The sequence below is a fragment of the Triturus cristatus genome, chromosome 8, assembly GCF_964204655.1.
Source record: "Triturus cristatus chromosome 8, aTriCri1.1, whole genome shotgun sequence".
NCBI classification, from domain to species: domain Eukaryota; kingdom Metazoa; phylum Chordata; class Amphibia; order Caudata; family Salamandridae; genus Triturus; species Triturus cristatus.
The window spans coordinates 698,327,069-698,352,715 of record NC_140591.1 but is presented as its reverse complement, the minus strand read 5'-3'; the positions used below and the strand labels follow the sequence as shown (position 1 = coordinate 698,352,715).

General features: G+C 44.6%; 1 protein-coding gene across 8 annotated transcripts in view; it reads left to right on the top strand.

Annotated features, from left to right (window-relative positions):
* DOCK9 (dedicator of cytokinesis 9) overlaps window positions 1-25,647 on the top strand; it is a 1,069,784-nt gene that overhangs the window by 583,417 nt on the left and 460,720 nt on the right. For all 8 annotated transcript variants that reach the window (XM_085622123.1, XM_085622117.1, XM_085622120.1 and 5 more), the window contains exons 12-14: window positions 5,799-6,002; window positions 19,587-19,709; window positions 22,177-22,259. In XM_085622123.1, the coding sequence (XP_085478249.1) occupies window positions 5,799-6,002; window positions 19,587-19,709; window positions 22,177-22,259 (410 nt within the window). The remainder of the gene's footprint in view (window positions 1-5,798; window positions 6,003-19,586; window positions 19,710-22,176; window positions 22,260-25,647) is intronic.

The following is a 25,647-nucleotide window of genomic DNA, read 5'->3' as shown; positions in this document are numbered from 1 at the left end:
GGCGGTCGCCAGTAGGTAGTTATAGTTAGGACCCTGTTTCCATAGGAAAACCGCAACATTCTATTTTGAATAACTTTGGCGCCGGTCGACGAATCCTCGCGAAATTTTCAAAACTAATGGGGCGCTACGCTCCGCTCCTACCCTGAAAGTCTCGGGGGGATTCGTCAAGCGGGGGCTGAGATAAAAGGGGGGTCCCAAAACGCGTTTTTCCCATGCATTTTTCCATAGGACCTTTAGACACAGCTACAGCCCGAACGGCTGAACAGAGTTCCTTGAAATTTGGCAGAGAGGTAGTCTACAGGTCAAGGAAGTGCCTTTTGTAGGTTTGGTGTAAATCTGTTCAGTAGATTCTGAGAAAATAGCCTTTAAATCAATATATATATCTGAGCCAGCTTACGGTGCGCCTCGGTGCGCTTACCGTACGCGTACGGTGACGTGCGCAAGCGCGATTCTGATTGGCTGTTAGATCTTATTAAACATTCGAATCGGTCGAAACCAGGAAGTGGCGGCCGCCATTTTCTCTCTCGCACTCTGAGAGGGGGTTAACAAACAAAGGCCAAAAACATGTAAAGGGGCTGTTTAGACAGCTCCTATGCACCTAGCCATGTTGAGGGAGTCCTCAAAGATCCCCCAAGGTAAAAAACGGATTTTTAAATTTTTCGATAATTTTGCCGATTACGCTTACCGTACGCGTACGCTAAAAAATAATAAAAATAAAAAAATATCCATACTCGCTCCACCCCATGTGCAAACGGTGCCCGAAGGGCACCATTTGTGCATGGCATATCACAGATATGAAAAAATAAAATATTACCTTTCACAACGAAGCGCATCATATGTCCTCCATGTGCGCACGGTGCGCGAAGCGCTTCGTGCGTACATGGCCCATGTAGCGTAACGTGGGCACGGGGTGCGCGTAGCGCACCGCGTGCCCACCGTGCGTGCACGGCACTAACTGCGTAAAGTGGGCGCGCGGTGCGCAAAGCGCACCGCGTGCTCACTGTGCGCGCACGGTGCGCGAAGCGCACCGTACGCGCATGGAACGAACTGCGTTAAGTGGGCGCGCACGCCACGAATGGCGTAAAGTAACTTAGCATTTAAAAAAACGTACAAATTCACTGAAAAAACCATAGGTTTCACACACGTTATAGTTAGGAATTAGCATTTAAAAAACCTTGCAAATTCAGTGAAAAAACCATAGGTTTCACACATGTTATAGGTAATATATATATATATATATATATATATATATATATATATATATATATATATATATATATATATATATATATATATATATATATATATATATATATATATATATATATATTACCTACTGGCGGTCGCCAGTAGGTAGTTATAGTTAGGACCACGTTTCCATAGGAAAACCTCAACATTCTATTTTGAATAACTTTGGCGCCGGTCGACGAATCCTCGCGAATTTCTCAAAATAGGTGGGGCGCTACGCTCCGCTCCTACCCTGAAAGTCTCGGGGGGATTCGTCAAGCGGGGGCTGAGATAAAAGGGGGGTCCCAAAACGCGTTTTTCCCATGCATTTTTCCATAGGACCTTTAGAACGAGCTACAGCCCGAACGGCTGAACAGAATTACTAGAAATTTGGCAGAGAGGTAGTCCCTAGGTCAAGGAAGTGCCTTTTGTAGGTTTGGTGTAAATCTGTTCAGTAGATTCTGAGAAAATAGCCTTTAAATCAATATATATATCTGAGCCCGCTTACGGTACGCTTACCGTACGCTTACCGTACGCTTACCGTAAGCTTACGGTGGCGTGCGCGAGCGCGATTCTGATTGGCTCTTAGATCTTAGTAAACATTCGAATCGGCCGAAACCAGGAAGCGGCGTCCGCCATTTTGTCTCTCGCACTGAGTGTTGTTTATCAAACATGATGGCCAAAAACATGTTACGGGGCTGTTTTGACAACTCCCTCCCACATAGTCATGTTGAGGGAGTCCCCAAACATCCCCCAAGAGCAAAAACGGTTTTATTTTTTTTTCGGCAATTTTGCGGGGTACGCTTACCGTACGCTTACCGTACGCTTACCGTAAGCTTACCGTACGCTTACGGTAAAAAAATAAAAATAAAAAAAACACTATCCACACTTACCCCACCCCCTGTGCTTTTGGTGGCCGCAGGCCACCAAATGTGCAGGGCTTATTAATAGAGAAAAAAAACGTAATTTTGGCAACATGAAATTATAAAATCGAAATAAAAAAAACACTATCCACATTGACCTCACCCCCTGTGCTTTTGGTGGCCGAAGGCCACCAAATGTACAGGGCTTATTAAAGTTGATAAAAACCGTGCACGGAACGAACTGCGTTAAGTGGGCGCGCACGCCACAAATGGCGTAAAGTAACTTAGCATTTAAAAAACCGTACAAATTCACTGAAAAAACCATAGGTTTCACACACGTTATAGTTAGGAAATAGCATTTAAAAAACCTTGCTAATTCACTGAAAAAACCATAGGTTTCACACATGTTATAGTTAGCTGGACATTTTACTGATAAAAAACCAATGAAATTCCCCCGTTATAGTTACTGTAGGCAACTATAACTCACGCGACCGTAATCCTCTGCTGATGACATATGTGTCTTTATGAAAAAAAAATATTTGTAATATATGTATAGCTAAAATTTAATGGAAGAAGATATGGGCAAATAAGTGTCTAAATACAGTATTAGCATCAGCAGAGGATTGCGGTCGCGTGAGTTATAGTTGCCTACAGTAACTATAACGGGGGAATTTCATTGGTTTTTTATCAGTAAAATATATATATATATATATATTTAATATATATCTTTATTGACTTTTTTGCCCAAACAGACATCACAAATATCGGCATGTACCTTATCGTGAGCATGCATTACGGATTGTCCAAACAACATATACAACAGGGTTCAGATATTTTCTTATGGATAGGTCTAAGACAGTATCCTTGCCCCCGTTTTGCTTTCATCCATCCATCAAAGTCAATTAGTGAAGTAACTTCATGTCTTTGCATTGTTCCCTTTATTTATTTATGCCTGCCTACCCACACAGACAACAGGGATCTATCTCTGCATCATTCCTTTTAGTTATACAGAGTACACACATCTACTTAGATTATAGTCATTATCAGAAACTCATCCATATTGGTTATCAGCGCACTTAAAGGCTATTGATAAAAAAACTTTCTAAAAAGCTGTTCCTCTCAGACAAACATCCTTTTGATTGAAGCACACCCAGCTAAATGTTGCCAAAAGTGCCTATTTTACTTTTCTGAATTCCTGATGCTGATACGATCATCTCTCAAAAACTCTACTTAGGTGCTTGGTCCAACTTGAGGTTATAGAAGCATGCATCACCTGTTATGTGCTCCGTTTACTGGCCACTGTTTGATGACAGATTTTCGTATTCCCTGAGTACTCCTTTATGCAGTATTCAATGCAAATGAGTCTCTGTGATGAGCTCACCTGTAACCTGTGTTCAGGTTCAGGAAATCCATCTCATTAGGTGTTTTTTTTAAATTGTTAGCAAATCGTTGGAACGCCCTTCCAACTAAAACGTGTAGAAGAGTAAACTAACTTCAATAAAAGTGTGACTATTGTCTCCTTAAGTGACCTGCTGATTATTAGCCTTCATGACCATTCCTATAATGGCTTACTTGCTCGAGTGGCAGGAGTTGAAGATTTTGCCATTGCTTGTGCTCTTTAAGTATATTATGACAGATTATAACAAGACCATATGCTCAACTTTGAAAGGCAGTGTTTAGGAATTGTGTTGCGTAATGTTTGACGTATTCTTACTTGTCACCATCAATCTGCCATAGCAAATACGGTACTGTGATCGTACAAACTGAGAACGTATTAAAAGTGTGCCGTGCTACGATTTCCTGTAGTCTTCTCCTTCCGGATCCCACTCAGTTCCATGAATTGGTTATGGGCCAAAGTAGTCCTTAGAGGGCCTCATTATGAGTGCCCTGGATTTGGTCTCGTTAAGTTAGCCCCCCCCCCCCCCCCCCCCCCCCCCCGAATTGCCATTACTGAGGGCAGAGCTGCACAGATTTACAATGAAACCCTGTGGTTCCTTTTAGGAATAAGGGATTACTGAGTGAATGTAATTCTGGTTCCAATGACTACTGATTTCCTCTGTAGTTTTACCCGATGATTTTAGCAGCTGAAATCTCCAGGTAAAAGAAAACAGAACTGTAGTGTTCCCGTGGATCTCATTATTCCGACGGGGTAGGTCACTGTTTTCTAAGAATGGTGGTTGTATTTTGTTAAGAACTGATTTTTAGACTGCTATGTCTGCTACCAACTTTGCTTCAGTAGGTACCTGCAGTAGTTATACCACTCGTCATTCAGTTGGCTTACTAACAAATGGCAGATTTGAAGTTTGCCTGTAGAATCTATTCACTGGAACAATGTTGAGGTTCTTTGCAAGTGAGAAAATAGGTCATCTTCTAATTTCTGATGTCTAAGTCCCTCGGCATAGGTAGGATTGGTAATCTCCTGGACCGGAAGGTCTAGTCAGAGATACATACATATTTTTTTTTTTTGTATTCATGGCAAAGCCATAGATTGTGTTTGGCATTGAAATAGCATAGTTGATAGTAGAATGGCACACATTGGAACCAGAGTTTGCAACATAATACAGTTGAATAGCTTTCTTTTTTTTTTTTAGTGACAATTCATGTGGCCAGTGCCAGATGCCACCCTTCAGTCTAGTGTTTCTCCCAGAGGTTGAGAAGATTAATGGAAACTATGTTAGAGATGCACATCGAGGTCAGTGTCTAGCCAGTCTTGGGAGACTGTTTACTGAAGGTTCAATCTGGAAAGGAAATGTTTTCCGCTCTGCAGTTGATCATTTGTTTTCAAATGGGTCTTCTCTTCATCTTAACTGAAATGCGTCAAGGTTTTTGTCTCCTGGAGTAGTAGATTTGAGAACCAATGTATGCTCACTTATAGGAGGCACAACTACTAGAAAAACGTTGTGTTTCCACAGGGGTCTTTTCATTTTGTGCTGTCTTCGCGTTATGCCCGTTATCAGCCATCAGACGTGCTCAGTTGGCAAGTATGCCCAATGGTGCCTGGATAACTCTCTCTCCGCTTTTGTTGTTTTGTTTTAATACAGAGTCAGACTGAGCATGCTTCCTGTCTCCAATACCCAGATGACCTCATGGTTAATAACAGTAGTCATGAAGACTGGAGTCAATTAATGGGGATTGCCAGTGAGCAATGCAGTCCTTTGCATTTTGCAAAACTGGTACACAGATGTATTTTCCCCACTTCTGCATGGTCATATGTGGCACATGGAACACAAACGTTATGCCCTTTCTAAACATGTGACAAAATCACCTGACTAATTTCAATCCTCCTGTCCCAATTCCCAGTCTGTTATCATGTTCACTAGATCAGCCTTCCCTACACTTTGTCACATTTTATTATGGGTCTCGACAGTGAAAACTGTAGATGATCTCTTGGCTACTCTGAAGCGGAGTCTAGCCAATAGATTACCTATAGTGTAGACCAGTCATTTTGCTAGATTGGTAAAATGGTCTCACAGAAATTGTCATTGTCGTGTCAAGTGAATTCCTCGTATGACACTGTTTGTCTAGCACCATTTTCATTCTTCCGGCACAACCCTCCAATATCTATCAGCAATTTCAACAGCAGAAGAAATTGTGGTTCAGTGTGGTTTGTCAGCCTAGAATGACACCTCTTAGCCCAAATGTGCCTCGTATATTGCCGGTCTGCCAAGACGATAAAATACATTTATTTATTTGAAATGTGTCTTTCAGGTGGAGCCTTTCTTCGTCACCTTATCCCTATTTGACCTCAAGCACAACCGAAAACTTTCAGCAGACTTCAATGTGGATCTGAACCATCCCTCTGTGAGGCAGATGATACCAAATGCTCCGCAACAGCTGATGAATGGCAGTGGGGACTGCTTGCAGCGGATCCCCAGCATCATTCAGGAGTCCATGCTGCAGTATCCAAAGCAGGTACTGAAGGAAAGATGCCATTCCTACATTCAGTGGCATTGGTTGGATATCAAAGCTTAGATGCTATGTGTTCCTCTTCTATAAACAGCCCACAAACATCAATAGCATCTTATCCGCGCTTTCGTTTTTCTTTTTTCCCATGCAAGGCAACAAGGACACCTGCTAATATAGGCCACCTGATCAGGGGTGTAGCTTGGTCAGTAAAATTGGGGGGGGCGAGGTCCAGATTTCTCAACAATCAGGCTGGTTAAAATAAATTATATGACAAGCAGGGCGGGGTGGAGTTAAGGAGCAGTAGGAAAGGAGAGGAGTGCAGATTGTGAGGAGTACTTAAAACTCAATTAGCAAAATAATTTTTTTAAGACCTTTAAAACAGACGAGTGTGTGTATTTTTGTCCTCATGTGTATGTGAAACTCCCAATTAAAATCCGAGAAACATGTCACCGTATACGACGTAAAGCACCTGTACCCAACTATTTACTACAGAATGAATTTATTAGGGGGGGTGTAACACCCCAAACATCCCTCCTGAAGCTACGCCCCTGCACCTGATGTTTTTTATCTGTCTCTTATAAGTTCTGGGAACAATAGTTGAGGAAATTCCGTGTGTTTCTATCCGCTCTAAGTGCATGATTTTTATTTTTTTGCAATGACCATTGTAACTTTCCTGATGAAGTATTTTCATTTTACGAGCAAGTAGGTCTTGTTAATTGATAAACATGCCCATTTATTTCTGGTACTCATTTCCCCACATAATGAAATATTTCAGGACCTGCTTACTGTATACCTAGACCCTGCCTTTCTTATCATTAATGTAGGTGTCTGTGACCCTGCTTTACAGTTTCACGTTTTACTCTTTACTGTTCATGCTGGAAGGCATTGCCATGCTGAAGGAACACTTCAAATCACGCCTGAAACCCCTCCGGAGCTAATTTCACAAACCTTCGTTCCAGAAGGACTCCCTCAATCAAATGTTTTCACTCTTTTGTTTTCTAACAAGTGGGTATTTTAATGTTCTCATTATATCCACCCTTGCCAATGTCCCGCCTCTCCTGTTAACCTTAAAGTGTTTCATCCTTCCCATCAGCTGCAGTATACTACCTTAACAAGCAGGCTTGTCAGTTTTACCTCAGCACATTATGTCATATTATAGACAACTTGCTAACCACATATTGAGGAAAAAAGTTTAAAACACTGCTAACTAGATGCGCAACTTTACATTTAACTAATTATAAAATGACTTATAGTATAGTAGAAGCTCTAGAAGCTCGCAGGTTTTTTTATGTCCGCCTGTACAGTTAGTTTTCCTTTTTTATTTATTTTTTAGGTCGAGCCTGGGCAGCGCATACGCTGCTCTGCAAGCCATGCTGTATTGGAGTATGGACTTGAAGCCCCACCCACTCTCCGCCCATATTTTTAATTGACTTGTGTCATTGTCCATATTAACCTGTGGCTTTGCATTGGTTAATAGGCTTAGTAGTCCCTCCTTAGTAACAACCTGTCTGCATTTGTAACCTCCCATAAGTACTGGACCTGTTACTTGTATTGTTACTTGGTGTGTTTCATATAGGTCTGTGAGCACTATTTTTTTTTTAAATGACTTTCCCCTATTGCAGCAGTACATGCCTTCCTGCAGAGGACCGCTTTTCAATTCTGCTCCTCGTCGCCCGGGACCGCATATCAGCTCTCTGCAGTCTGCTCCTCATGGCCAGGGCGCCGAGCTTAATGTTTCAGCACGGCGCCCGCTTTCATGTGAATAAAACTGGTGCAACTCAAACAATGGCGGCTGTAGCTTTATTTTCATTCACAGCAGGGGCCCGCTCACCCAACTCAATTTATTTACTTTTTTAACCATGTCATCACCTGTGCTTTAGCTTAAGCTAAAACGCGGGTGCGGCGATTACTTCAAAAGCAAAGAAGTCGGGAGTTTGTTTGCATTCATTTGTGTTGTAACAGCAATCATTACTGTCTTGCAGTGTAAGTAAAAATTAACACGTTTCTTATCAATGTTTTAAAGAAACATTGTATCCAAAGCGCTCACTTTAAAAATAATCTTGTTAAAGTGGCAGTGAACACTCTTTAACACAAAGCGGTCACCGGACAGAAGTATTTCTAAAATAAACTAACAAGAAGGATTGCTGTTTTGCTTTTAAGTACAAATGAAAAAGCTTTGTACCGACATGGAATGCATTTTTACGAAGCATTTTTATTTGTACTTAAAAAGCAAAATCGTAATCCTTCCTGTTAATTTATGTTAAAAAACAGAGAAAAATCCAGTTGGGTGAACATGTGTTCAGAAAGCGCATTAAATGCAGCTCTAACAAGAATTTTTATGAAGTGCCTTCCCTCGTCCTATGTCCACAGCATCCAGCAGTATTTGGTTAGGGGTGTGTTAGCAGGGATTATCTTTGTTATGTATAGGCTGGTTTTCTGAGAGCCATTTTAGCTTGCATTCAAACTGCTTCAAAATTGACATCGGTTTTTGAATTATAAGTGCTTGCCAACTAGTGATCAGACCGCCTTTTAAAATTTCAAAAATATTTTTTTTTTAAATTTGTTTATTGAATTTTTCAACATAGTAAATCACTTCAGACGTAAGAAGACAGTCACATTCCACGGATGTTCAATTAGAAGGATATACAGCACATCCATAGCAATATTTTCGTAGTATGGCACTGATATAACAATCTGTCAGAGAAAGGTATAGCATTATACAGCATATTATAATAGCAATTCGTCACATTGGATATCATTACGAGTATGCCAACATGAATTAATAGCTATGAATAATCATGAGCGAGTGTCAGGGACCATTGCGCGCGCATGTATAGGCAGTGTTTATTACTGGGAACCAGTCAGGACGTAGATCCTAAAGGGCTTGGGCGGGGGGGAGCAGGTATCTCATCAATTCCCAACCGGGTGTGTCAGGAGGTATGACTGTAGTGGCCCCCAAATATCTCTGGGGCGCGAGGAGGTCGGGAGTAGTTCTGCATATGTGTGTGTTTGCTCTTGCCAGAATAACAGGTCTGCAATCCATTCCTTGAATTTAGGTGATCTTCCACGTCCCCACCTACATGCCACCTGCCGACGAGACAGTAGTAGCTATGCAGTGTAAGTAAAAATTAACACGTTTCTTATCACTGCCACTTTAACAAGATTATTTTTAAAGTGAGCGCTTTGGATACAATGTTTCTTTAAAACATTGATAAGAAACGTGTTAATTTTTACTTACACTGCAAGACAGTAATGATTGCTGTTACAACACAAATGAATGCAAACAAACTCCCGACTTCTTTGCTTTTGAAGTAATCGCCGCACCCGCGTTTTAGCTTAAGCTAAAGCACAGGTGATGACATGGTTAAAAAAGTAAATAAATTGAGTTGGGTGAGCGGGCCCCTGCTGTGAATGAAAATAAAGCTACAGCCGCCATTGTTTGAGTTGCACCAGTTTTATTCACATGAAAGCGGGCGCCGTGCTGAAACATTAAGCTCGGCGCCCTGGCCATGAGGAGCAGACTGCAGAGAGCTGATATGCGGTCCCGGGCGACGAGGAGCAGAATTGAAAAGCGGTCCTCTGCAGGAAGGCATGTACTGCTGCAATAGGGGAAAGTCATTTAAAAAAAAAATAGTGCTCACAGACCTATATGAAACACACCAAGTAACAATACAAGTAACAGGTCCAGTACTTATGGGAGGTTACAAATGCAGACAGGTTGTTACTAAGGAGGGACTACTAAGCCTATTAACCAATGCAAAGCCACAGGTTAATATGGACAATGACACAAGTCAATTAAAAATATGGGCGGAGAGTGGGTGGGGCTTCAAGTCCATACTCCAATACAGCATGGCTTGCCCTGCCCAGGCATGATAAGTGAGTGGAAGCAGCGGGGAGTACAGCATGGGAGAATGAAGGTGGCGAGAGATACGGGTCCACACTTTGATTGTGGGTAGGTTAAGCCTTTTAGCTCCCCTCTCGGTTCCCTATATTAAGATCAACGGCAACGGCATCTCCCTTAAAATGTTGTCTCTGTTTTTGAAATTTCAGAAATCTGAAAGAAACAGTTAGTTATAGATTACTTACCTTAGATTTTTCCCCAGGCGTCAGCCTGGATCCGGAGAATTTTTTCTTAGCAGTACCCCTGCGTGTCGGTAGGTGGCGTCGGTCGGCTCCTCCTCCGTCATCAGCATTGTGATTTGCTGGGATGACATTGCGGTGCGTACTTAGACGCCACCCCTGCACGCTGACGTTAGTTCTTTCTTTTTCCGCACCAGCCTAGCCCAGATCCGCAGAGAGCTACCCCTTTAGTCACTTTTTGAATAAGCTTTTTTCGACTTTTGTCAACTTTTTTTTTGAGTCTCCGACTCCTGATGTGCGAGCGATGTCCCACCGTTGGACCAGCTTCATGCCCTGCGATGCCTGCCGTAAACTGATTTCTGTGATGGACCTGCACCTCGTGTGCCTTTAGTGCCTGGAGCGCAACCACGACCCGAAGTCGTGCTCCGACGGCCGGGCCATGAATCCTGAGTCTTTGCGGGAGTGGTCCCGAAAGCTCTTGGAGGCCCGGCAGTCGGCTCCACGTCGTTCCTGGTCTTGCTCAAAAGGAAGGCCTCGAGACCGCTCCCGGAGCCCCCACACCTCGTCCCACTCCAAGTCTTCGAAGTCCTCGGGTAAGTCGAAGCACAAGAAGATGGCGAAGAAGCACCGGCGCTCTTCGCCCTCTTCCTGTCAGTCAGCTAAAACAACGTGGGACCCTGAGCGTTGTTGCTCAAAGGCTCCTTCTGGGATGTCTCTGAGCCTCCCCCCGTGTTTGGGACCCGGAGCGTCCCCTGCCCAACTTCGTGCATTTAACAAAGCTCTCCATTCCATCTTTGGGCAGCCCAAGTCCGCCAGCGTGCCTTCGGGCCACACGGAGCTGGTTGGGGATCCTGGGCCTTCGATGCTGGCAGCTCCGGCGAACCCCCCAGATCCAGGCCTGGATCCGGATCGACGCCAGTCGACCTTACTTAAACTTCCCCGGCGCCGATCCCGGTGACGACACCTCCAGTGTCGGTCGTGCCCCTGGCTGAGGCAGTTTCCAACATCACCTGTTGAATCCGACGCCGGAGGGTACTTTTGTTTCCCTGTTCATCCCTGGTGTTCCCTATCACCCAGAAGGTGGTGATGAGGATTGGGAGGGGTCACTGGACCCTTTAGCAGACCAGCTTGAAAAACCGGACTGGAGAGAGGACATGGGTGACCCCAGTGGTCTGGACACTTCTCCAGACCGTGGCACGCTTTCTTCCCCTACCGTGGCTACGGAGGAGGGAGCATCTTATGCTGTGGTGGTGCAATGGGCAGCCGAGGCCCTGGCTCTGTAGCTCCCTTCAGTGACGGTCAGGGCTGACAGAGGTACTTCAACCGGCAGCAACCTCCTCTGAACCCCTTTTGCCCTTCAACGAAGCCCTCACTGACGTCCTTCTGGGCACAGGGGCTCATGTGGAATGGATGATTTCCCACCGCCACCACCCGGCTCCGGGCGACCCAGTTTTCCTCACCCAACACCCTTCCCCGAGAGCTTGGTGGTCAAAGCCTTGTCTTTCAAGGGCGCACTCCCTTCTGCTCCCCCAGACAGGGAATCCAAGAAGCTGGATCATCTTGGGAAGCACATGTTCTCTTCCTCCAGCTTGGCACTGCGGTCCGTGAATACTGCATGCCTCTTGGGCTGCTACTCCCATACTATCTGGGATATGGTCGCTCGAGTGCTGCCTCAGTGCCCAGAGGAGGCCCGGACTGTTTCTCCCAAGCCGTGGCAGATGAGAGGGACGCAGCAAAATTCACGATTCACTGTGGACTGGATACCACTGATTCACTGGGCAGAACGATTGCCACGTCGGTAGCCTTTAGGTGCTACGCCTGGTTGAGGATGTCTGGCTTTTCGGGGGATGTTCAGTCAACATTGTTGGATATGCCCTTCGATGGCCGTTGCCTTTTCGGCGACAAAGCAGACTCTGTGCTGGAGCTTTTAAGGACTCTCAAGCTACCGCCAGGTCCTTGGGCCTCGCTGCGTCCTCCCGTCCCCCTCAGTCTGCTTTTCGCCACATTTGTGGCTATGGAAGGGGCACCCAATCACATCCGACCCAGTCCAGCCACGGGTTCACGCAAGCTGCCCAGCCTCTGCGTGGCTGCTGACGTGGGACCCAGCGACGCGGGTCTGGGAGCCAGCGGATAGGTCAGTCCACCCCCCCCCATTCCTGCAGCGACCTCCAAACCTTCCTAGATCGACCTTTCAGGGCCACCAGAGGCCAGTGGGCAGCAGGATTCGCCATCACCTCCCCCACTAGCAAACCATCATGTCGGACAGGTGGGTTTTGCAAATAGTCCGAAGGGGTTACTCCCTCTCCCTCGAGACTACCCCTCTCTCCATGTCACTGTCTTTCGATCGCATGTCGGAGGCTCATTTGGCGCTTCTCCTCCAGGAAATCTCAGCTCTCATGGCCAAGGGAGCTATCGAGAGGATTCCTACGCCAGAAGTAGGTTAGTGTTTGCTATTCCCGCTACTTTCTGGTGCCCAAGAAGGACAAAGGCCTGCTTCCAATTCTAGACCTCAGGGCCCTCAACCGATTCCTTCTGAAGGAGAAGTTCAAAATGTTAACCATGGCTCAGGTCCTGTCTGCCCTTGACCCTGGAGACTGGATGTTGGCACTGGATTTGCAGGACGCCTATTTTCACATCCCCATTCTGCCAGCCCACAGGCACTAATGTTAATGTTAATGTTAATGGGTAACTTATATAGCGCACGGCTACTCCAAGGAGTGTCCCGGCGCTTTCTGACCCATTACTGAGAAAAGGGAAAAGACAACAGAAACATAACAGAATTACTGATTAAAAAGCCAGGTTTTCAAGGCCTTTCTAAAGGCAAACAGGTTGTGAATGCGGCGGAGATCAACAGGAAGGGAGTTCCATAGTTTGGGGGCGAGATATTTAAAGGAACGTCCACCTATTCTGACTTTCCTAATGGGAGGCACCATTGCCAGGCCAAGATTTTCCGACCGGAGAGATCTGGTGGGTTTGTAGAAAGAAAGCCGTTTCTGAATGTAGGAGGCCCCCACCGAATGGAGTGCCTTATGGGCCAGTGTAAGAGCTTTGAATGTGATTCGCTTCTTGATAGGAAGCCAGTGAAGGGATGAAAGCAACTCAGATGATCTGGCATGCCGGGGTAGGCCGAAGATGGCTCTTGCCGCAGAATTATGTACAACCTGGAGTTTATGCAAGAGATAATCCGGCAAACCCAGGTAGAGGACATTTGAATAGTCAAGCCTAGAACAGATCAGAGCTTGTACTGTCAGCTTCCTGTGGGCTAAAGGGAGCAAAGGAAGGAATTTACGCATCATTTTAAGCAGACCAAAACAGGTACCCGTGAGACCTGTGATCTGTGTTTTCAGAGCCAGGGTGTTATCGATTTTGACCCCAAGGTTTTTAGCGACCAAAGAGGAAGAGGAAGGGGGGGGACATGCAAACCGGCCACCATTCCTGCCAGGGCGGTTCTGCCTGACAGCCGAAGAAGAGCACCTCGGATTTATCAGGGTTGCACTTGAGGCTGCTCCTCTGAAACCAGTTGAAGACAGCCCCAAGGCAACCACGGATGCTATCCCCGTCAAACTCCATGCCCTTCTTGCAGGTGAAGAGGAGCTGGGTGTCGTCAGCGTATGATATGATCTGGGCACCCATCGACTCCGCCAGTACCGCCAATGGAGTCATGAAGATGTTAAAAAGGGTCGGGCTCAGCACCGACCCTTGTGGGACTCCGACATTCATAGGCGGCACCTCGGCGGAGTACGGGGGGGCCCAGACCACTTGTCGACGACCCGCTAGGTAAGATCTCAGCCAGCTCAACACCGTCCCTCTGAGACCGATCTCGTGAAGTCTTCTCAAGAGGGCCTCATGCGGGACGTTCCTGGTAGGCCACAAGCATTTAATGTTCACCGTGCTCCCCTTTGGCCTTACTAGTACGCCTCGGGTGTTCACGAAAGTGATGGCAGTGGTCGCAGCTCATCTGCGCAGATCAGGGGTTCCTGTCTTCCCCTATCTTGACAATTGGCTGTTGAAGGCAGACTCGCCGCAGGCTGTCTTCTCCCACCTCTAGACTACGGCGGACCTCCTGTATTCACTGGGGTTCACTATCAACATGCCGAAGTCACACCTGACTCCCTCTCAGAAGCTCCTTTTCATCGGGGCGGTTCAGGACATAGTGTAGTTTCGAGTCGATCCTCTCAAGCAGCGAGTCCGGGATATTTGGGCTATGACACTGATGTTTCAGCCTCTATATCGGATTTCGGTGAGAATGACCCTGAGGCTGTTGGGCCTCATGGCCTCCTGCTGGTGGATCATGCCAGATGGCATATGCGGGCTCTGCAGTGGGACCTGAAGTTCCAGTTGGCGCAGGGGAATCTTTCCGACTATGTCCAGATCCCGGAGGGAACTGCACAACAACTGCAGTGGTGGTTAACGAACCAAGCTTTGGTCAGAGGCAGATCACTCTCCCTTCCCCAACCAGACTTCATAGTAGTGACAGATGCTTCACTCCTGGGATGGGGCGGCCCTCTGGGAAAGGCGGAGATCATAGGCGTCTGGTCTCCGGCAGAGTCCGGGCTCCATATCAAACTGCTGGAGCTCTGGGCGATCCGCCTAGCACTGAAGGCATTCCTTCCCTCTCTAAAAGGGAAAGTGGTACAGGTGTTCACAGACAACACCACCGCCATGTGGTACTGCAATAAACAGGGCGGGGTGAGTCGTGGACCCTATGTCAAGAGGCTCTTCGTCTCGACATGGCTGGAACATCAGGGCATGACCCTGGTGGTTCAACACCTGGCAGGTTCTCTGAACGCTAGGGCGGACAAACTCAGCCGCTGGTGCCTGGTAGATCACGAATGGTGTCTTCAGTCAGAGGTGGTGCAAGGTCTCTTTCAGCAGCGGGGAGAGCCTTGGTTAGATCTGATCGCCACCGAAGAAACTGCGCAATGTCAGCAATTCTGCATGTTGGAGTTTCTAAGGCGGCATTCACTCGGCGATGCTTTTCATCGCGATTGGATCTGCGCTCTCCTGTATGCCTTTCCACCTGTACCACTTCTGCCCAGAGTGTTGAAGATCAAGCATGACTGGGCCCAAGTTATTCTTGTGGCTCAGGGCTGGCTGGGCACGAAGAGTCTGGTACCCGGAGCTCCTGAGCATGGCTATCGATCCTCCACTCAGACTGCCTCTTCGGGAGAATTTTCTGTCGCAGCAGCAGTGAAGGGTACTTTACCCAAACCTGTCCAGCTTCCACCTCCTTGAAGTCTGTAATGTCATTTTGGTAACCAGGCCTCCCTCCACCAAAATGGTATACGCCTGTCGATGGAATAAGTTTGTGTCATGGTGCACAGCAAAGGATATGGATCCCCTTTCTGCCCCTCTTTCAGAGGTCCTTTTGTACATACTTTGTTTGGCCCAGCAGGGCTCTGCCCTGGGCACTCTTAAAGGTTATCTTGCGGCCAGCTCTGCTTTCCTTCGGCTACTAGATCAGCCATCTTTGTTCAAGTCCTCTATTGTAAATAGATTCTCTAAGGGCATTACTCACCTCTTTCCTCCATCTCCTTTCGTAATGCCCCAGTGGGACTTCACCTTTGTCTTAACTTATCTTATGTTTGCTCCCTTCGAGCCTCTTCACAACTGTCCTCTCAGACTCTTCACATTGAAAACTGCCTTCTTTGTTGCCATCACCTCCGCTCGCAGGGTGAGTGAGCTTCAAGGTCTTTCTTATAAGCCCCCTTTCTTTTCTGTGCATCTTGACAAAGTGGTGCTTTGAACGAGACCCTCGTTCCTTCCAAAAGTGGTTACACCTTTTCACATTGGACAAACCATTACTTTGCCCTACCTCCGCACCCTTCAAAGAAGGAGGGGAGACTTCACCGTCTGGACCCTAAACGTGTGCTGTCCTTCTACCTTGACCGCACAAAAGATTTCCGGGTGGATGATCAACTCTGTATTGGCTATGGGGGACCAAGAAAGGTCGGGTTGTTTAAAAGTGTACAATCTCTAGATGGGTTGTCCTTTGTATTAAAGTCTGTTACGCTTTGGCGAAAAAGGAACCTCCAGTGGGGCTCCGAGCTCCTCATTCCACTAGAGCTACGGCAGCCACCACTGCCCTTGCACGTGGAGTTCCACTCATTGACATGTGTCGGGCAGCCACGTGGACATCCTTGCACACGTTCACCAGACATTACTTCCTGGACAGCGAAGTCCGGAGGGACTGCCATTTTGCCTTTTCGGTCCTCCAGGACTTTCTGGTGTGAATTTGGTTCGCAGACCCCCCTCCGGGGTTGGTATTGCTGGGGTATCTATTCTAAGGTAAGGAATCTATAACTAACTGTCTCTTTCAGAAGAACAAGTTACCTGTAAGAGACATAGGTTAGTTATAGATTTCTTACCGTCCCACCCACCTCCCCACTCTGCAAAATTACTTCTATGGACAGGGACTCCTTTGCAGGGCCCTAGTTGTAGCTCACCAGTGGTCAGTGTCTTGCATTGCTCTGCGCTTCTGGCATGGAAAGTCGGGTTAGAACTGACATCAGTGCGCAGGGGCGGCGTCTAAATAGGCACCGCAATGTCATCCCGGCGACCACGATGCCGACCACGGACGCAGAGTCGACCGACGCCACCTACCTACGCGCAGGGGTGCTGCTAAGAAAAGATTCTCCAAATCCAGTCTGACACCTGGGAAAATTTCTTAAGTAAGGAATCTATAGCTAACCTATGTCTCTTACAGATACATCGTTACTGAAGGTAAGTAACTTGTTATTCTCGACGGAAGGTGGGAAGGCCCAAGCGATACGTGTGAACTATAAAATGTAGAAATAAAAAATGATTACTTTGCTTAACATTTACAAATTACATGTTTTTAATGCACTGAAATTTCAACAATTAAATATAGTTTGTACTTTTCTCAGCAAAATTACATGAAAACTACTAAATACGAATTGTAAGCAATTTTAGTTCCTTTTTTTCTTGGAAATGGGGGGGCATTAACATTTCCTCTTTTCCACATTTTTAATAATTTTACAATTGCAAAAGAGTTGGAAACTGCATTTTGTCACAAAACGGCAGATCATGCAAACAAAACATGAAATACACGTAGTGGGAAACTCAAATCACACAATGCTGCCAGGTGGGTTTAAAAATGTACCTCTGAAAACATATCCTTTACTGAGTTATAAAATTTCAAACTATGTTTATATTCTGTTGTTCAGTGTCCTGTCCCAGCTCATCAGTCCATGTAAATACCTTCACGAGATGCCACTAGCTTCCTGGCAGAGCCCAGTGCTTTGTGCTGAGAAACATTATGATGTCATAAGCTGTCACTCCTCATATCCCTTGCTGTAGCAACCAAGATCAAATCAGTGTGCAGTATGACTAGGGAAGGAGAAGAGGTGCTCCGGAGCTCTCAGAGGCGGCAAGATGGAGGCCGAAAAAACACCTTTCCCATCAGACTCTGGGTGACACACCCCAGAGGCGGCAAGATGGAGCCGAAAAAGCATCTTTCCCATCAGACTCTGGGTGACACACCCTGTCACTGAGGAGTAATTCAAAACGGAATAGACTTTTGGCTGTAGTGAAGGACTCTCAACCGTACAGCAAATAATTATGCTACATCCCACTCTTTGTGAATGTCATTCGAAAGGTGCAGGCCATAACATTACAAAAGTCATGTTTGTGGATGGCTGTATCCCCCTGCCGTGGTTGACCTCGGCTTGAGACGCTGCGTCATTCTAGCTGTTGGCGGGTGTCTAGAAACTTCAATGTGCAGCATGGTAATTAACGTGTCACGTACCTTAATTATTGTAGTAGCTAATGAAGCTTTCCCTTTAGGAGCAGTGGCGGTGCCCTTTGAAGGAGCACACAGTGTTCCTAGGACCACTTCATGCTGTCTGCCATATCCCCTAATGTCTTTCCTAGACGTCCCTTTCAAAGAAGAAGGATGTTTTTTAAAAAACAATGTGACATTCAGGGAATGCAAACACAGCAATGGAAGTCAGCTGTCCCTCCCAGGCCGCCATCACAGTGGCTGCAGCCATTAATATGAATGAGGCAGGAGTTTTTGCAAAATGCTGGGCAGCCATTCAGTTTGCTGAAGAATCGACTGGTTTGTGAACTGCCCCTCCTTCCTTCTCTATGATCAGTATTTCCAGTTAGGATAACAGGAAGTAGCAAAGGCAACAATTCACTGGAATATGTGTTAGGCCTCAGGGTTGCAGTGCTTAATTAAAGGGCAATGCTAGACCTATTCCTATCTATTTTGTGTCAGATGTTCTTTCTCCAAGGAGAAAAATATACTTTCTCACTGCCAATGACCTACAATCATGGCTAGTAATAGCCTTTGTAGGTTAATTTCTACTGAGATGTGTGACTGTGTGACCATTTGAGAGGCATATGCATATTCCAACTTTTGTGTTGCAGAATCTGGCATCTTGTAAGTACCTCTCATAAAACAAATGATAGAAACTGATAACATCTCCCCTCTCGAATAGAGCAATAACCTGGTCAAATACCCTATGCTACAATACAAGATACAGCTTACGTCAGCAACCTTCAAATTGTATGTTGATCTATAATGTTCTAAGGTCCTAAGCATATCTCAGGAGCCACACACACACTTTAATTTTCGCAAATGCTCACTTCCTTGCCGAATTAGAACACATTTTTAGGTCGACCCTGGGCAGCACACGCGCTACTCTGTGAGGCATGCTGTGTTCAGGTATGGACGTGAAGCTCTTCCCACTCTCCACCCATATTTTCCATTGGCTTGTCTCATTGTCCATTTTAAACTGTGGCTTTTCATTGGTTAATAGGCTTAGTCCCTCCTTAGTACCGCCTTTTCCCATTTCGTAACCTCCCATAAGGACACCCCCTGTTACGTGTGTTGTTGCTTGGTAGGCCTTAATTACAGCCTCCAAGCACTATATTCTCAAATAGCTTTGTCCTGCCTGCTCTTGTAAGCAGGAAAAGGCAGGACACGCTCTCTCCTAAAGCCAAAAGCATTTGCAATGCAATAGGCCTTGCATTTGTTTGAGTTTAAGCTATTGGCATTGTAAATGACAATGTCTTTTATTTATCCGTTTTAAAAACAGCACATAAATAAAAGGCATTTTCATTTACAATGTCAATAGCTCAAACTCTCGTAAATGCGAGACCTATTGCATTGCAAATGCTTGTTTTGCATCTCGCATGCGAAATGCTAAAAGCCATGAAGTGATTGTTTTCACGTAGGTCATGAGCTCCAATTAAACTGTGAATATTCTTAAAAAAAAATCACGTGGCTCGGTTTGTATTTTCTGTTCAAACTGGGGTACAAAAGGTACTTGTGTGTTTTTACTTGAGGCAACAAAAGGTACGTCTTTTTTCTTACTCTACTTCTCTGGTGCTGGTATTTGCTTTTCTGACCTGTCAAAAAGTATTAGTGGCTTAATTTACTTGGCGTGCCTTTCCTGATACATTTTACAAAAAACAATATGTGTTTTAGATAGGTGGTTCATTGATTTGTGGTCAGCTTGTAAAACATGTTATTGTTTCTAGGGAATATTTTCGGTGACGTGTCCGCATCCTGACATCTTTCTCGTTGCTCGAATAGAGAAAGTCCTACAGGGAAGCATTGCTCATTGTGCGGAGCCTTACATGAAAAGTTCAGACTCATCCAAGGTAGGTTATCTGTTTTGCCAGGACTTTATAGGTATAAATAGTAATAGGATGTAATGTGAGCGCTGTATAATCTTCGTGTAAAAATGTGGGAATTTTTTGAGGTATGGATTTAGCCTTTTCTTTCTTTTTTGTTCCTAGGCACAATCGAAGGACACATTGTTTTGCCAAATGTCTTTGTTAATGTCTCTCTGCATAATTCACAATTAAATATTCATGTTGATTAAACATTTATAGAATATTGAATGGTCTCTTCACATTTGAGTCGAGGAAGGGAGCCGTATGAGTGCTTTATTGCTGCTAGGCCTCTTGACTGCATAAATGCCCCACTTGCTATTAGAGTAAAGCCATTTTCAAATAGGAATCCTCAGCGCCACCCCCCCCCCTTAAAAAGCAGCAATTAGTTATTAATCAAGTTTATGTTAATTTGGCTAAGATTAAGTTGCATGGGATTGTGTTGTTAGCTGATTGACCTGCTGCTGTCCCTGAATGTATGTCGACATTGAGAGATGTACTGAGGGAGCCACTCCATAATTCACGATGGCATTTCTGGGTCATACACCACTGTGAGAGTCAGTAGGGCTTATGATCCCTTCAGTGTAAGTGGAGGACCGCAACATGGTCCGCTTGTGCTGCATATACATCTAATGTTATGGGATAGCTTCCAGAAAATGGGAGTGATACCCACTCTTAATATTCTTTCGCAACGTAAATAGTGGACTGCTGAGAATTAGAATAAGGTTTAATCAGGATGGATAGATATTGCAAAAAAAATTAGGGGCTGATTGACTTTTGCAGTGCGGGAGCAGGGCGGCACGCCACCTCCCCGCATGGCCAAAGTCGACCACCCGCCAGTTGAGATTTCTCCTGGTCTGGCCGGTGGTACTTTGGGGTTCCCACGGCAGTGCATGGAAACACCAAAGAAAGTTCCTACATGGCCTGGACTGTTTAGCCCATGCAGTGCAGGAACTGGGCGTGCATGCACACAGGGGGGCACAACATGTGCCCCCCTGCATGCATCCCAGTGTACAGGAGCAACAGTTTCCCTACCGCCAGCCTTTTCATGGCGGGCTCACGGCCATGAAAAAGCTGGCGGTGTGGAAATTCGGAATATGCTTGGTGGTGCCGCAGCAGCACCGCTAAGCATATTGCTCTCTCAGACCGCCACACCACCGCCAGGGAAGGCTGTTTCCTAGCTGGTGCGGCATTCCCAAAACAGTCCAATCTGCATTCTAGTAATACGGCATTCGGACCACTGGTGCGGCTGTCCCTGACCACCACCACACCTTCACCACGGGTTCGGCGGGTAATCGGGCCCTTAGTGCCTTATTCTGAGTGAACCTTTAATTGCAGGAGGTGATTCTGAGGCCTTTAAATATCAATGCCACAAGTTGCGGTATTAGTTGAATCAGTATTAAAACCCTTATACACATGAGAAGGGGGGTATAGGAGGAAATTAAAAAGGGCCACAAAACTTTTTCCCTATACTGTAACTATCCTCATAAAGCGCTGTGGTCCTTAATAGAGTTCCAGAAACGTTCTGGGCTTTTCATTGTGGATTAATTTCCTGTAGTCCTGATTCAATATATTGGGATTAGGTTCAAAAGGACATTGGTCCCTCACTCATATGTGGTAGCATGCATCATCATTGGCGTGGCTCTCGCGCACAGCAAATAGGCTCACCACAAACTCTTGTGAGAGGATGTCAGCGCTAGAGTTTTCTCATCAGTAATTGTGGTTAGATTTCCCCTAATGAGTTAGAAACTGTTGTCATCTGAAGGGGTCTCTCTTCTGCTAAAATTATGTATTGCTAGGTTGGATACGTTTTCTGTTTGCCTACTTATCACAAGATATAAAGAACGTGGAAGATGGGCTTTTAGGACTCTGAATTGTTTTTCAGTCAGTCAGTGTGCTTTTGTTCCATTTTTAAACGACACTTAAGTCGAGGGCATTCATAAGAACCTTGGGGCCCCTCTTGCAATCCCACCCGCTATCTAGTACTCCATTATCACCGGTTTGCTGTGTTTTGTGTCAAAGGTATTCCTAGAACTAGATTTTAATGTCGTTTTGTTGAGTGAAACACGGGAGTTAATAAAAATAAAAAGCCAAAAATAATATGTAAAACGCAACTGGAATTAAAGTTCACTAGGGCTACTCCCACTTCACTTCTTCAAAGTGCCACAATATAAATATAATAAGGAGGTTGTGTGTTTCTATAATGCTCCAGGCAAAAAATGTGGCCATCTGTTGTGGTGAGAAGGAGAAGAAAAAGTTACCAGAGCACTGTGTTACCCCCATTAACTATTAAAAAACATGTGGACGTTAGGGCCCGCACATTCACTGTTTAGTCTTTTAAGCGTGCCCAATACTCTGTTTGTTGATGCTTTTCTCTACTTAAGTCACGTATTCACCCTCTCATTGTCAGTATAAAAAAATAACAAACAATAAAATACTATTTTGTGTTCTCCAGGTTGCCCAGAAGGTCTTAAAAAATGCAAAGCAGATGTGCCACAGACTAGGACAATACAGAATGCCGTTTGCATGGGCTGCTAGGTAATTTTCTTTTCTTTTTTTTTTTTAAATAAACTATGTTCTGATGAATGTAAAAGGCCATTATGTTCATATTTAATATGCCTAGTGAAATGTGCATCTTACACATGTCACTTTTGTCGTGCGTGCGTGCATATAGGTTCACCTCACAAGAGGGGGATTAGGCAATTCAAGTGGTCTAAAATAGACAGTGGAAATTTGGTAAATATTCATGTTGGAAGATGTCCCACTGATGGTCTGTTCACCAAAAAGGAGTAATTATTTATTATTTTTTCGCATTCGTTTTTTACCTTTTTGAAAACCCAGTATTTCAGGGGTGCAATAGCATCCTGCATGCCATGTTATTGCCTTTTCAAAAAATGGATGCATATTTATGTTGGATACATGGACTTTCTCAAGTGCAAGAAGTTTATTTATTTTTTCCACTTGCCTAAAGCTTCGAGCCTTCTCCAAAGTTGCACTAATTCTGTGCAAAAAGTAATACATTTGAATGAATTTCAAATGTCTTGATACCCGTTTTGTACAGTGTGCAATAGTTAGGCTAGAAGTAGATTTTATCATGGTTAATAAAAAACATAAACTTTACAATAAAATAGAATACAGGGATCATTCATCAATGGAAGCCAAAAGTGAGATGTAAATTAAAATAGCGTTTCCCACCAACCAAAAGCAGATTTTCAATTATAGGCACCCAGCGATAGACCAGTAAGATACTGTCCCCTCTTTGAGTTAACGCACAAAAATGCTAACAGTCGGGACATCCTTTTGGAGCTACATATTTATATATTTAACAACAGTTCAAACTAGCATCACTCAAGTGCCAAATGTCAAAATGACCCAAAGCGTACTTGCATAACCCTTGATTTAAAATAGTATCTATAGCTTTCAGCTATGCATCTTTGATTCTGCAGCCACTTCTAGGAATGAATCGACATCTAGCTGTAGCTTCTTTTCTTTTTTTTTTTTTTTTTTTTTTTTTTTTTTTTGAAAAAGTTTTTATTGAACAGTAATTCGGTTACAAGTATGGGCCTACAACCACCCGGGCCGGCCGCTAGGTACATAAGGAAATATACACATATCCAGGCTACAGTCAGTTCCCAGGGCACTGCCCCGCAGTGGCTCAAGATAGTTCTCGAAGAACAGCAAGCGTCAGTCCAACAATAACAGAAACAAAATGAAAAACAATAAAAACAAAAGGCGAGTTATGAGGGATACCAGTGCTGTAGCTTCTTTTCTAAATGTTTTCCTTATCTCCCAAAAAATGAAAGATACTTTAATTACTGATTCAGTGCTAGTTTTAAGCTCTTGTACAGTAGGTTTTGATTCCAAAGGCTTTGCTCCTGAAGGACTTAGAGGGCTGAAGTCAACGCTGACCTCCATGCATTCTGTGATGCCCCGTCTGCTTCTCATTTCAAATATACTCTTTTAATGTACTGCGTCTGTGTGAATCCGAGAAAATCTCTTGATCAATAAGCCTAAATTCAAGCCTCACCTTTGCATCTGATCATTGTTGGGGAGATGAAATAGTAGTCAATACGCTTTACTTTGGGACATATTTGAAAAGTGCTCTACTTTCTTGAGCAATGCTAAGGAGCCAAAGGATAACGCTGGGATTAATTTTGCTTTTAGTAACTTGTGACGGTGGAATTAGTGAAGGGTTCGATTTGTGGAAAAATGCCTTGATAACATGAAGTAATGCGGCCAGGTTAGGTTTCATTGTTTTCAGCTATAAACTATGCAAACCAGCAACCACACTCCCAGGTTTTTATACTCATGGCTCCTTTTGATCGTTGTCTCGCTCTAATGCCAGGCTACTTTCACCTTTTTACTAAAAAGTTTAATGTTTGTTTTTTCAAAGTTGACTGACCTATAGTTGTCCTTGCAATATTGATTTAAAACATTTAAAAGCCCCAGAAGACCCACACCTACTGGTTAAAAAGCCCACCGCCTGCATATTGTAAATATGTCAAGAGCTGGCCACCAATAGATAGTGGGTGGGATATTGCTTGGTCGAACAGAGTGCTCAGATCTGAAATAAACAAATTAAAAATAGTAGGGTCGAGCACTGAACCGTGTTTTAATCCTCTATTCATTGGCAATTTAGGGGAAAGTGTGTGGTTATCTCCCAACTTTATTTGCACCCAGATGTTGCAGTATAATAAAGGCAAGGTTTGTTTATAAGAAAATGTGTGCAGTCTGCTTAGAAGTGCATGATGACCTTACAATAATGTTTATTTGTGACTTTTTCCAAGTATTTGTAAATGTCTGCCTCAGTGTTTGCCACTTTAAAATGTCAAACTTTCAGTGACCATGCATGTTCCACTAACTAAGCTGCAGTCCAAATTAAACTCACTATCTGAACCTTTTTCACAAAAGCGTATTTGGTACCACAAAAATAAATGTTTTAATGTGTCATTTTAGCAAATACTTTGTGGCTTGATGGTGGTGCTGAGACGTAATTGATCAAACACATTCATCTATACAGAATTTGCTCTTATTGCAGTATGTGCTGTTGTGGTAAGGAAAAAATCACCAACATGCTTCTAAGAAAGTACTCTAACAAGAGCTGAACTGCACAGTTCAAATTTATACCCTTAGTACAAAGGCGTTTGGGCAGCAGCGTGTTTCGCTGAGGTGGCTCTAGTCATGCTCTGTAGGGAAAATGCTCAAAGAGTGGTTGATGTTGGTGCACGTTCCTGCTTATTGATTCAGGTGGTCCTGTGATAACAGTAGATTTGGATGTTATGGAAATTGTGACGTGCCAAAAAAACACATTTGGTTTAGGCTGCTCTTTGAAAATTGATCTGAGAAAAGCCACTTGTATTTCAAAGACAGGATCTCATATTATGAAACTGAAAAGGAGATGTTGCAGCTTATTCTGTAGTCAGTCAGAGGTGATCTCTGCTGCGAGAGAGGGGAAGAGTGTGCTTACTCTGTTTGCCAGACAAGAGGTTAAGTCCTGAAATCTGAGCACTGGAATAGTATTACCGAGCATCGGTATTGTGTGTGTTCAGCAAAATATCTTTTGTCATTCAGAGTATAAGGATTTTCTGTTTCCCCCAAGTTAAGATTGGAAAAATGTCAGCTGTTTTCTAAACTCAGGAGTTGGAAGGATGAAAGGGGGTGGAATAAGAGGAATATTAGCAGTTTCTGTATTAAGCAGACACAGCTGTTAGGCGAGGATTCTCAGTCTCTTCCCGTGGTGACTCTGATGACATGATGTGATGGTTTGCCTGGACTCTAAACATCCTATGCGTATGTAATTGAGTCAGCATGCGCGACCACAGGGGGGTGACGCACATACGATTCATGGGGCACCCTAGTTAACGTAACTGTGCATCACGCTGACATACGCCCGCTCATCTATGCCCTGCGCTGTCCGCCAGTTAAC